Genomic DNA, 13,987 nt, shown 5'->3' with positions numbered 1-13,987 from the left:
TGTGCCTGGAAGCACTATCGCTCTAGTCAGACCAGAGCTCCCTAACCTCTCATAAGCTATGCCCTGGCTGCATAAATTATCATGCAAACTTGTTCACTGCCTCTAGGTAAGTGTAGGATTGCACGATCTCCACCAGCTCCCCTCTATAAATGAAGCTATGTTGATATAGTCCTCCCCATGCGGTGTTGAAAATCATGACCTTGGTCTTACCAGAGTTGACTATCAAGTCTCTCTCCTTGTAAAACACCTCTAAGACCTCTCGATGTTCTTTGCAAGCCTGTTGCTGACAGGATATGTGGACTATATCATCGACATATAACAATAATTGTATAATCAAGTCCACAAGCAATGACCCCTCACCTCCTAGGCGGTCAATGAATGTCGTGATCTCATCAATGTAGAGCCCAAAAAGTGTTGGTGAGACGGGCAACCTTGCTTCACTCCACTCTGAAAGGCCTCCTGGGGCACATATTCTCCCTTTGATTGTCTCATAAAGACTCATACACTCCAAAAGCATGACTCCTAGGATCCGCAACTCCTAAAGTCTCCTAATCATACAAAAGCGTGAGATTGTGTCAAAGGCCTTCCGAAAGTCTACAAAGCAAGCGTAGATTTTCTGGGTTCTTGATCTCACCTCCTCCATAATGTCCCACAAAGTGAAGATGTGGTATAGAGTAGAGTGTAGTCTCTTGAAGCCAGCCTATCCCAAAGCTCACTGCTCCTATGCCTATGGGTAGGTAATGATCTCTCTCTATAGCACCGGCCCATAAATCGTGGCCAATCATGAGAGTGATAGTTCCCAGTATCCATGGGATCCCACGCTTTGTGTATCAGCACTACGGTGGTGGTGGTACTCTGTTGTGGCATACAGCATGGTTGAACGGCTGATGTCCATGTGCAGAGTGCTCGGTCCATAGCCCCTTGTGGTCCTTGGCTCCTTGTTATAGAGTTTACGCAATGCAGCCTGCACATTCCATGTGGCAAATAAGTAGGATGTGGTGGGCCTAGATAGAGAGGACATATCAGGTAGTGCATGGGCTAGGACATCATAGAGCAATGTGGCATATGTGTGGCAAATAGCATGGTCCATGATGGGGATGAGTGGCTTTCCCTCTGAGAGATCACCCCATGCAATAGTGGAGTCCCCTCCCTTGAGGGGAGAGAGAGAGAGAAGAAGAAGAAGAAGAAGAATATATTATCGTCCTCTGAAGACCAAAACCGGCCTATGGGACCTGAGCAATACAATATCACAAGTACATGAAAGCTCCTCCCGAAGATGGGAGGGTGGAAAGAGAAACCACCTTCTAGGATTCAGGTGGATCCCTATGCTTGAAGAGCTTATACACAAGTGTTCCTAAAGCTGAAGGTGACCCTTTATGCAGCAAATCAGCCAGTTTGTTATGTCCCTCAAGGAGGTGATTGAACTCTTCCCTAATGTGTGCATAGTGAGGGCATATCATTACCATGTGTTCTTCTGTTTCAACCATACCTTGATCACATAGTTGGCATATTCTACTCTCCCTTGGCATCTTTTTCCATCCCCCTGTTTCTATTTGCAGCTGGTGTGATCGGGTGCGAAGTGAGGCTAAAGCCCTCCGTTTATGCACTGCTATAGGTGTACATATGTACTTCTGCGTTGTTGTCTCCCTTCCTGTATAAATTGACCAATATTCGGGGTTGATATATGTGCGATAGTACTCAAATTTATCTTTGTTTTCTGCTGTTTGCCATTTCCTGTGTAGTGCATTCAGCAGGTCATAATGAAAAGCCTCTTCATCAATCTCCTCTGAAGAGTAGTTTAAATACTCTTCTACTTCCCACTTCTTGAACCATTTTTTTAGGTCCTGTGCCCATCCGGATGTCAAAATCTTGCCCTTGTTTGTCTTTTGAAGCTTCTGACTTTCATTCCATGCTCTCTTTGGTAGCCTTTCATTATCCATGCACTTGACCTTTGTGATGTATCTGAGTACTCTCTTCAGAGCATGTAGCTCTATGGGTATACATCCTGTCTCTAGGAGTAACAAAGAGTATGGTGTAGTAGCCTTGATGCCCAGGTGCCTCCTAATGAAAGACTTTTGCATTTTCTCTATCTCATTCCACGTTGATGGAGATATACTCCCACCCCATACCTCTACTCCGTAGAGTACTGTCTGTATCACATATGCCCCAAAGATCATATTTCGTACTTGCCACCTTCTCGTATTGCTATTGTTGCACTCATTTTCAAATTGGAAGTATTTTGCCCATCCTGCATCAAGTCTCCGTTGCACACAGCTGTTCCATCTATTATTGGCGGGGATTTCAATACCCAAGTATTTGAATGAGTGCACTGTCTCAATGGGTTGTCCTTTATATAAGATTTGGAGGGGGCTGCTTGGCTGTATAGTCTTGACTATCATGAGTTTAGTTTTGTTGACATTAATAGCCATCCCACTCTCTGCACAAAATATGCTGAAGATATCCATCATTTTTTGCATCTTACTTTCACTATCAGTGAAAACAACCACATCATCTGCGTAAAGAAGCAACCAAATCACGAGACCTGCTAGATGAGGGCTGTATAACTCATCTTTACATGCTTCTTCATTCACCAACTCCTCAAGTCTATCAATGCTTAGGCCGAACAAAGTGGGTGAGAGCGGACATCCTTGTTTTACCCCCATATTACTATAGAACTCTTGTGACATCCCATCCTTACATTTTAGTTGACATTTTACTTTCTCATAAAGTCTAAAGACAGCAAACCTTATTTCCTCGGGCACCCCTATGCATTCCATTCTCTCCCATAGCACATCCCTAGGCACTGTATCAAATGCCTTCTTAAAGTCAATGAAACAACAGAAGAGTGGCTTCCCCTTGAGGCGGCTTTCCTCCATCAAAACTCGAAGAGTGACTAGGTGATCCACTGTACAGTGTTTTGGTCTGAAACCAGCTTGTCCCATTGCTCTTTTATTTTCTTTCTCTGCCCAAGCACTCAATTTTGCCTCTACTATTGTGCTATATAGTTTGGCTAGAGTGGAACATACCATAATTGTTCTGTAATTTGTTAATTGATTGCGGTCACCCCCTTTGTAGATTGGTTTGATCCAATTCTCTTGCCATTCTGTTGGGAAACCATTCATCAAAGCCTGATTTAGTGCCATTGCTATGTGCCTTTGCGTGTGCTCATTGGTCCACTTAATGAGTTCAGCCACTAGGTGTAGAGTGTCTGCTGCCTTTCCATTTACCATTTTCTTGAGGCCATCTTGTACATCTTTCAATGAGAAAAGACCCTGAGTATTACTGCTGAGAGGTATGCTCACCATGGGCCGAGCCTTGGGATGTGTGTAGAGCTGTTGAGCATATTCCAGCATCTGTGTTTCTGTAAAATCTCCCATAATGTCATTTGACCTTTGTTTAATTCCTTTCCATGCTCTTCTAGGATGCTTGATAAAATCAATTGCATCAGTCCATTCCTTGTTCACAATATGTGCACGTCTTTTTTTACGTGTAAGTGCATGGAGAGAGAGAGAGATTAGGTTAAATATCAAAAATAAAAGAAACACTAATGCTAATACACCAAAACAATATACCTTTGTACGACTAGAATATATCCAATCATACAAATTTAAAAATTTTTGTTGTTTTAAAGTCCAAAATCTACACAGAAAATAAAAGAGAAAACGAAAGAACAGAAAAAAGAGGTAGCAATTTTTTTTGAAAAACAAAAGGAAGACATACTTGGTAAGCAAAGCAACACTTATGTAAGCAAAGCAACACTTATGTCGTCATCAGTACCCAAACATAAGCAGCTATATTGGGTTTCTAAAGGCCAGCGGAATCTCTAAAACAAAGATAAACCAATGTGCTATAAGAAAACAAATGAAACACCAACGCAAACACAAGGAAACAATTATCATCATTAATTCAAATTATTTATTTATTTATTTTAACTTCAAAACTAATAATAAATAATCAAATAAGAGGGTAGGGGAAAACCAAAACTAAACAAGTACCTCAGAGAAGATCACCTCCAAAATATACAAAACAAACAAAAATGCACAAACACATGGACTGATGAGACAACTGACAGATCTACAAAACTAATGGATGACATTCTCGAAACAAATGTAGAAAAAGGCAAAGAATTTGGGGTGAAGCCTTAGCTCTTAAACGTGCTCATGAGGTAGAGGCTGGGTGCTCATGAGGTAGACGCTGTAAACCCTCAGACACAATTGTCTCACCTCCAAGCGTTGATCCTCATGTATTGGTTGATCATCATGTGTTCGTGGATGTTGGTCCTAGTAGAAAAAGCTGCTCCTTGACATTGGGATTCTCCTCAAATGGAATGGTTTTTTGCTTATTTAGAGCACTTGTGGTCTCAATTATGACAACAAGCTTCTTCACTCCAGAAACACTACCTTTGGATCCCTTTTTGGGTGCTCTATGGGCATAACAAAGGAGTTTTTCTATGGCAATTGATCTATAACCATCCACATAAACTGATGTGTAACTCTCCTCTATAAGCTCTATTAAGAAATAACAAGAGTAGTAAAGATTCAATCATATTTTTTATCCTACTGGCATCTATACAAGACGATATGAAATATACAGATTTATATACTTACCTTGTTTGGTTTCACTTCTAGGAAGTTGTATGGATAAGTGTCCTCCACCCACATGAATAAGGATAATCCCATTGTCGTAAAAAAAAGGAAAAGATTCTTGAGGGGTGAAGCATCAGCTCTCATGACAAGAAGGGGGGCGGGGCGTGGATGGGGATCAGCTCTCATGCCAAGAACTATAATTCTATGTGGATTTACTTAACAGATACAAAACTACCAAGCGATCAAGGCTTAACTGCTTAACATCCTCAAAAGAAAAGGCATTGAATTGATAAAAATTCCCAAAAGTTTTTCATCCTACCTTTTTAAAAGCAAAGCAAGACAGTAGAACAGAAGAAGGGAAAAGTGACGCAGTTTGACAGTGCACTGCAATGCTAGTGCACATCAAATTAAACACAAAACAAGATACTGAGAGACATTAAGGAACAACTCAAAGGTGAAGTGTTTACTCATGTACACGCTTTTGAACAGCCTCAGGACCTCCTAGCTTCTCATGCCAGGAGATGCGTTCAAGAGCAGCAGCAGAGACTGCTGCTAAATCATTGGGAACTATTTCAACACCCTGGCATGGCTGTACCAAAAACCTGTATGAGTGTTGTGAGCATCATCCCTATGCACGTAACTCACAGGCCCCTCTCCTCTCTAGAAAAAGTAACAACAGGCCTATGTTCAAGTTACACAGGATAAATACATTTTCTTTGCATTACAACAATTACCAGTCTCAATTGAGGTAGGAATGGCTCATTCTGCAACACAGTACATCCATGACTAGATGAACTTGGAGACTTGCTATCGTAGTGTACAGACTTTAATTCCCTGATAGGCACTGAATCATTCGCAATGCTGAACTTCGATGGTTTCCTTGCCTCCTGAAGGCCACTTTCTGTATCCTCCCAGAAAGATGCAGGCCCTCCTGAGCCTTTGCTCAACAGAGCAAGGGCACGAGGCAATTGTAGCCAGAACACTGCTTCAGCATAATCTCCAAAGTGGGCAGAGGCAAATGCAAAGCGCAAAGTGCAACTTTCAGAAGCCAAAGCAGCATATGAACAGGCCCTCTCAAGATCTAGCAGCAGTCCTGCAAAATACTGGCAGCTTTCAGCTTCATTTGCAAAAGGTTTAATAAGGTGCCCTAATAAGAACAATCCCTCATGGTTTCAATTCTGAAATGCACAGATAATTGATATAAATTCATTGTGCAGATAGAAAATGCTTGTATTATAGGAGCACTTGCCAGCCTTTCGATAAGGTTCCAGTGCCTTAAGCAAGAGCTCAGCAACAACAGTTTCTCCAAGAATTGGAAGTGATGTCTCCAAGAGATAATGACGAAGATCTCCACCTTGACCACTCAGAGTGACTCCTGGATTTTCCGCGAAGTGGACAGTAAACCACGAAGGCTGCACTCCCAGCTGCAGAAGCATGCGTAAAGCCTGCAATAGGACAAAATGTGAAGTGGGGGTCTCATGATATTTGTAAACAAGAAATACAAAGGGAATCAAAGTATCAAAACTGAAGTCATTTATGCTCACAAAACCTAGTATAAACACAAATGCACCAGTCTCTAACCCACACACTTCAATTTATTTTACATAATTATGATATGCACACTCTTTGAGGGCGAAACCCAATCCTAGGATATGCCTGTCATACCTCCACACTCTTCAAGTATTCAATTAGAACAAAACCAATCAGGGAATTGCAAAACTTATGAAAAGATTGTTCATTCTTTGGATTGTCCCTTTCACCCACAAATGTCTGAAAGCTTTCTCATAATGTTTTTTAAAGCAGAGATCTTAGTGCTCCAAACTAGTCCACCATCCACTTGACCGTTCTCAATTGCTTGCAATTACCAAAGCATGGGGCAAGGGGAGCAGAGCAGGTGAACATAATGGCATGGGCCGAAATCGCTCCAATGCAGCTGACTTGCTCTGTAGTCCACGTATGGGCTTGGTTCCAGGTATGGGCTTGGTTCCAGGTGAGCTGCCAACAAAAAATATTTCTAATTAATAATCAAATCCACACTTGCTAACATCTAGAGCCAGTGATGTCTAAGATCATGTCCACATTTTCTACAAGTTTACTCAAGGGGAGGACAGGTGGTGCAATAAATTTTCTTCATTTTTCTAAGGGTCAGCAACATCTCACAGTGATACTTATGATGCAATACAGATGATGATATTGATCTACATTGACAAGTTGTCTCTAAGCATGTATAAATGTAAGCACTCGCTTAGTTTCCGCATCATGGACGGGAGCATATACCACCTTGAAATGACAACAGCTCATTCACAAAACTTATCAGTGCCAGTAAACATGAATCAAAAAGATCACCTGGACACAATGGAACTCCATCCAACGTAAAGTAGAAGTTTTAAGTTTTCCAAAACCCGTCCCCTCACAAAGCTTATCATTGCCAAAGTATAAACTTTTCTATCCAACTGGACATGGAGGCTAAGTTTCTTAAGCTACAAAAAAGGTTCACTAACCTATCATAACAAACCATTTAATGAAGAGCCATCTCATATGCAGCCGAATGAAGGTAGCTGTCTCTAAGCTACCCACTCAAAAATCACTCAAACAATCATCATAAGCATCATAATTGAAGTTTGCTACCTTATAAAACAAGATGAATTTCATTCATGTGGCCTGCCCAGAGAGAGAGAAGAAGGGGAGAGAGAGAGAGAGAGAGAGCTGGGATGCAAGTAGCAAGAGAGAGAGAGAGAAGAAGGAGAAGAAGAAGAAGAGAAAGAAAAGAAAGAAAGGTGTATTAACGTCTTCAGGAGACCTCGCGGGTTTGTGAGACAAGGTACAGGATATATGTAGCCCATACAAGCCACTGTGGGCTGAAGCAAAGGGCTCACTAAGGCCCTTGCTGAGTGCTAAGTGCTAAGAATGCAAAAAACTAGTACAACCAGTACAAAATATAGTAGGAAAAAAGTACAATCAACTGCTCAGAACCAAAGCTCCAAGTACATGTGGAGGCTCTATATAGCCCGGCTCCTTGATGGCCCTTTGATGTCATGCAAAAAGCTCACATATTTGTGTCTATCGGACTGTCTCCCGTGGTGGCGGGGGGTGCGCTCTCCTGAATCTTTGTATCCGATGAGCTACATCGAGAGTAATTCCTCGTCTCTGGCGGTCCCCTCTGAGGAGAGCTGAGATTGGTCGAACCTCAATCGTGCGTGCTCTGGTCACCCCACGTGTCGCGTGTGGTCTCCGCGTCTCTCGTCCAGCCATATCATGGCGACGGGTCTCACTGCTGATCCATAGTGCTCTCGTCTCCTCGAGCTCCTCCCCCTCGATCTCATCTGGTGCTGGCTCGGATGCGTAAGAATCAATGATGTGCATGTCTGCGCTCGGTCTAGCTTGGTGTCTTAAGGCATCGATTGTAGCTGATCTCTGGCCTACCGCACAAGGGAATCTCTGTGTCTCCGCATCCCAATCAGGTAGAGCCCAATGCAAACCTGGTCACGGAAATGTATCAGCTGTGTGAGTGGTCCGAAGCTAAGCCCCTCCTGAAAGAGACAGTGGTATCACCCCCGGATCTCATAGTAGGCCGGACAAACACATAGACAATGCTCCTCTGTCTCGACCTCCCCTATCGTGCATAGTCTACAGACCCGCTGCTCTCTAGGTATGCCGGCCGCTCTCCCAACCTCAACCCGCAACTGGTGGGACGAGACTCGTATCTGTTCGATAGCAATCCGAAGGCATGCGAGACTCTCCTATCCTCAAGGTACTAGGGCCTGATGATGAGACCATGCTCCGATATCCTCAGAAAGTGGTCATGATAGAACTGGGTCTTGGTGGGGAACTCCTGATCCACCCCCCCCCGCCTAAGATGTGTGAAGCTGGAGAAAGTCTAACCATATGATACGGTTAATCTCATCATATGGAAGGAGCTCCGATGGTGCATCCATGCTGTACTGAAAGGGGGGGAGCCTATCCATCTAGATACCATGGCTATCAAACCATGTGGACACTCACGCATACCATGCTATATTAGAGCCTCTCTCTGTCAGGTGTTAGGATGACTCTAGTGCCAATCTCGGTAATCTCCACTGAGGTAGGGCCCAAACTCTGTGTAGAAACGTCACAGTCTAGAAGAGGGTGTCCACCTGGAGTGGTATCATGGCGAACTCTACCTGTATGATCTGATGGGGAACTGAAGGCTTACTCTGAATCATCTTGGCACTTTCGGAAGACGGAAAGGTTCGTGATCTCCTGCCACCGTAAAGTGTTATTAGGGTCGTTTGTTGTTGTAGGTTTCCAAATTTTCAGAATTCTCGCAAGATTGGCCATCGTTCGTCGAACTAACCTGTGAACACCGTCGCTGTAGATCATTGCCTTGGATATCAACAGACAAAACTACGAGCTAGGCGTCCCCTTCATGAAGAAAGCAGGAGTACACCACAAGATCGACTTCAGGGAAGGAATGGGTATCCCGCTGCTGGAGGAGCTCATGAAAGATGTAAGCAGGCTAAACCGGTTTTCCTGAAATTGGGCAGACGAATGATGCTTCCTCCTCTGCACCGTTAAACTAAATTGTGTTACCCGCTTGGCAAAGTTTACCAGTTACCTTAATCGGGCATCATACTACCGGTGGTTGCAGGAAGCAAACATCGGTTTCTTCGATTTCGTGTTCGTGGACGCAGACAAGGATAACTATCTAAACTACCACGAGAGACTGATCAAATTAGTGAAGGTGGAAGGGCTGATCGGCTACGACAACACGCTTTCAATCTCACGAGAGTGTCAAAAAGCCAGCCCTTCGTCGGTGGATCTTGGAAATGCGCCTGGAAGCATTGTCTCTCTAATCGGGCCAGGGCACCCTTCCCTCAAATGAGTCGCGCTCTGGCAGCATGGGTCATCATGAAGCTTGGTCCCATGAATATCGCCCCTACGTACGTGTAGGACTTCACTATCTCCACTAGCTCCCCACAGTAAGTGAAACTATGTCTACGTCAATGTTGATGAAGCATTGCTTGGGATGTGTTGAAGATCATAACCTTGGTTTTCCCAAGGTTGACTGTCAGGTCCCTCTCTCTGCAGAACCTCTCCAAGGCCTCTACGTGTTTCTGCAAACCCTTGGCTGAGGACGAAATGAGGACTATGTCATCTGCATATAGTAGTATCTGTACAATCAAATCAGCCAATAGGGAGCTCTCTCCTCCTAGGCGATCAACAAAGGATGTGATCCATCAATGTATAGCCCGAAGAGAGTCGGTGAGAGGCGGCAACCCTGCTTCACCCCTATGGTGCTCTCAACCCAATCTGATAGCCCCCCAGGTACGCGGACGCCCTCTTACGGACTCATATAGACTCATCACTCCCCAGATCATGACCTTTGGAAGATGTAGCTCCTGTAGTCGCCTGATCAGGCACCTGATCAGGCACGAGAGCGAAGGACTGTGTCAAAAGCCTTTTGAAAGTCCACGAAGCAAGTGTAGACCTTCTGGCATCTCGACTTCGCCTCCTCAATGATGGCTCTCAGGGTAAAAGTATGGTCCAGTGTGGAGTGCTGTCTTTGGAAGCTTGCCTGGCCAAGAGCCCGTTGTCCATGGTCCTCTGTATAACTACTAATTGCCCTCTCCAGTATCGATCCATAAATCTTAGCCAGAGTGTGGCCAATCATGAGAGTGCGGTAGTTCCCAGTATCCATGGGATCCCTTGCCTTATGTATCGGTACAATGGTGGTAGTGCTCCAAGTAGGTGGAAATCCGTGACATATTGCATGGTTGAACAGCTACACTAGAACCGGGGCCAAGATATCCTGTCCATGTGCGAAGTGCTCTATACGTAGCTCCTCATGGTTTGTGCTCTCCGGTTGTGTGGACGAAGGAGGGCATTCCTCACGTTTTGCGCAGTGAACACGTGACAAGTAGTGGGTTTGGGCATAGAGAACATATCTGGTAGCATCTGGCCTCGGATGTCGTATAAGGAGCATGCATATCTGTGCAAATCTCTAGGTCCATGATGGGAATGGACCGTTTCCCCTCTGATAGGAGTCCCCAACTGATAGTCGGGTCTCCCCCTCGAAAAGATCTGACCACCTCATCAATCTTGCCGGTGAGAAAAATCCGCTTCTTATGTCATGTCATCCGACGTAAGATGCGATGTGCCTCAGATAAGGTCAAGTGTCCCACGGCCTACTCGTGTGTGAGGTGAGCTCTCATCTCCTTACACTCATCATCGTACCAGGGTAAATGAGGCATCTTCCCAGCTGGGCATGTGTGGGCCGAGTCGTAGGGAAAGATACGATGGCAGCCTCGTGTACCACTAAAGCCAAAGTGGCTGAAACCTAAGCAAGGTCTACCTCCGCTCCGTGTAGGGTCGAAAGCTCTCAAGCTAAGTGACTCACGTAAACTGGATCGAGCGTCCGGTCAAAGTGAACATCAGTCTGAGTGGGTGCATGGAGGACTCTCTATTTCAAGTATGAGTGATCAGCCTCGAGTGGGGGAGGGAGTACTACAACGTCGCAAATCTGAGATGCGAAGGCAAGGGGGCCCATCAGGTAGTCCACTGTGCTTGTCCCCCCTCCATGCATGTGGGAAACAAGTGAGTCCACCGGATGATGGCCATCTTTGAAGGCCGTTGTATATGATCAGATCATATACTACTCCCATAGCAAGTAGGTGCCGCCCATACCCTGTCACATGTGGAGCTGAGTGTCTCAATATCCTGAGCTCAGCTGCATCTAACTCTGGTACTATGAGGGAATCGGATGCAAAGTCCAATAGTCCCACCTAGTTGTTCCCTGTGCATGCATTGAAGTCACCAAGGAGGAGGGTGTCGCCCTGTCTAGAGAACTCTGTGATATCATGTATACTCTCATATAGGCTGTTCCCTTCTGTGGCAACCTCACGTGCATAGGATGATGTATCCGGAGGAAAGTAGCACACTGGAATGAAGATCGGTCGTGCCTCTGGTATCTAAACTCTAATCCACATGTGTCATGCATGTTCCTCTTTCCTAACCATTGAAAGGAGTGGCTTGAGAGCTGATTTGAAGAGGATAGCCACACCGCCAGAGCCTCGTATTCCACTATCCCTCCTCAATTCCCTCCCATGGGCAAACTCCCATGTGTATCCTGTCACGGTTGGCAGCCCTCTCTCTGGGCTCTCGTGTGTCTCGCTATAGAAAACTATGTCCCTGTCATTGTATGTCTCCAAGGAAACCTCCAAGGTCAGACCAGAGGGTGCCATTGCAGTTCCAAACCGCCATTTTCAAGCTCCCTTGTGCCCTCTTCCCCTCGGTCTGACACTGTCATGTGCTGTCTGTTTCTCCTTCTTCTCTTCCTTCCCTTTCTCCCTTGTCTGCTCTCTCTCTGATAATCACTTTTCCATCCCTATAGGCAGCCCATTTACTTGTGTATCTTGCTGCCATAACCCGAACCATTCCCTCTCTCCAATGTTCCTGTTGCAGCAGTGTGAGGTCATCATCTAGTCCCCTTCAAGGTTGCCCTCATACTCATGAGAGAAGACCTGTCCATAGTTGTTTGGAGTTTCATTATAAGGGGTCTTGTTGGGGCCTCAACTTTACCAACCCTCCATGCTGTCTCGCATGTGAGGTTGACTCCCATTTTGGTGAATAAAATCTTGGCATCTGACATGGGGGTGTCTCCAACTGTTAAGCCTATGACTAAGACATTTAAAGCCTTGCTGTTCCTTCTTTTCTCTTCCTCCAAAGCTTCAGAGATGATCTCTTTCTTGGGGGCTGCTGCACCCTTCTTAACCACATTCTTCCATTCTAGCATATCTACATTCCCTTTAGTGATTTGCTGTGTGAACTCAGCATGCTTCCCTTGTATAATAGCTTGCAAGGCTGCCATCTCCTTCTTGAGCTTTTCATTCTCAAATTTCAGCAATTCCATTGCATTGCACGTCCCTTTCGGTGTCCCTTGCATGTCCGAGAGAGTGAGAGAGAGAGAGAGAGGGAGAGAGGGAGAAAAAGATGGGATGCAAATAGCAAGTGCAACTTAGCCCAGTCATAACAAGATGAATTTCATTCATGTGGCCTGCCCGGAAGGAAAGAAACAAAGAACGAAAGTCTATTAAAGTCCACTAGAGACCAACACGTCTATGGGACAGCAAGAAACCCTCTAGTACATCTACTTTAGGGAGGGCACATGGCAGCTCCCAAGGAGTGTAAAAGAAACCCCCAATTTATTTAGAGTACCTATATAATAGTCTGAAAGAGTAATCAGCCATACATCAATTTAAGACTGAGAGTCTTTTGGTTTGGATATGAACTCGTTGATTAGAGCTACACCTTCACAGTAAACTGCCCATTTTCCATCCTTTCTGGCAGCCTGACTTTAGCTAACTTGGTTGCCTTATTCTTGAGTTGAGCTTGTATAAGCTCCTCAGCTATCCATTCTTTGGTACCCTTCAGCTTGTAAGATTGTTGAAGGAGCTTGATCCGCATATCTTTTGACTTCAGTGTAAGGATGGCACAGAGAGAGAGAGAGAGAGAGAGAGAGAGAGAGAGAGAGAGAGAGAAAGTTTATTAAAGTCTTCGAAAGACTGATGGGTCTATGAGACTGTGAAAACCCTAGTACAAATGAGCTGTGAGGGTGGAGCTACTAAACGAGCATCCACACCAATGCAGAATGCAAAAAATGCAAAATAGTAGTACTAAGTATTAAGCACAAAGTTGGCTGCAACATCTCCCCCATCATGAGAATAGGGAGCTGATGCATCTGACACAGCCATACCGGAATCCCTTTTCTTCTCTTTGGCTATGCGCTTCTTGCATTCTCCAATATAATGACATGGCTTCTTGCAATAATGACAGATGCCCTTCTTTTTCTGCTTATTGGTATCGCCCTTTGACTTTTAAGAGGACTGTCCTGAATCAACTTTATGCTGATTTGTGGGCTGATTGGCTTGTGGCTTTTGCTGTCCTTTACCCTTGGGCTTGAACTTGGACAGCATAGCATGCTCGCCAGCCCGGGTTGCCATATTTCTGTGAGTTTGCTCCTCTTACAACAGAAGTCCTACCAACTCGTGAAAAGAGAGAGGACTACTGCCCCCCCTCAATGACAAATTCAGCGAGGTGTGGAAACCGAGATAAGACTTTGGAAGAGAGTTCAGAGTGGTGGTGATCATCTTTGAATCCGGAATGACTTCATCAATATTCAGCAATTGTTCCCTCAAGTCCTGAAGATTTGTGAGGTGAGAATTCATGGAATCTCCCTCCTCCATATGTGTATGGGAAAGTTCTCGCTTTAAAAAGGAAACCCTGGCATCATTTCTTTCAACAAACATACTCTCTAGTATCTCCCAAGTTGCCATAGATGTCTTGCATGACCGAATATGAGGTATAATGAACCTCTTGACAAAAAGAGAAATTACTGAAAGAGCATCTCTAGAGTCCCATCTTTT

At 44.7% G+C, this 13,987-nt stretch overlaps 1 protein-coding gene and 1 pseudogene across 1 annotated transcript in view; one reads left to right on the top strand and one right to left on the bottom strand.

Annotated features, from left to right (window-relative positions):
- Positions 1 to 13,987, bottom strand: part of LOC147893199 (Transducin family protein / WD-40 repeat family protein) — an 84,266-nt gene that overhangs the window by 22,918 nt on the left and 47,361 nt on the right. Inside the window, exons 12-15 of the mRNA XM_087385535.1 lie at positions 6,452 to 6,581; positions 5,836 to 6,031; positions 5,321 to 5,679; positions 5,054 to 5,175 (exon numbers count right to left, since the gene is read on the bottom strand). Of these exons, the coding sequence (XP_087241661.1) occupies positions 5,054 to 5,175; positions 5,321 to 5,679; positions 5,836 to 6,031; positions 6,452 to 6,581 (807 nt within the window). The remainder of the gene's footprint in view (positions 1 to 5,053; positions 5,176 to 5,320; positions 5,680 to 5,835; positions 6,032 to 6,451; positions 6,582 to 13,987) is intronic.
- Positions 8,790 to 9,447, top strand: LOC147893200 (caffeoyl-CoA O-methyltransferase pseudogene; annotated as a pseudogene).

The sequence above is a fragment of the Dipteris shenzhenensis genome, chromosome 15, assembly GCF_047967505.1.
Source record: "Dipteris shenzhenensis isolate YYH24624 ecotype China chromosome 15, Dip_SZ_1.0, whole genome shotgun sequence".
In the NCBI taxonomy this organism is placed as follows: Eukaryota; Viridiplantae; Streptophyta; class Polypodiopsida; order Gleicheniales; family Dipteridaceae; genus Dipteris; species Dipteris shenzhenensis.
The sequence above is the reverse complement of the archived record's forward strand: the minus strand, read 5'-3'. Positions and strand labels throughout refer to the sequence as shown.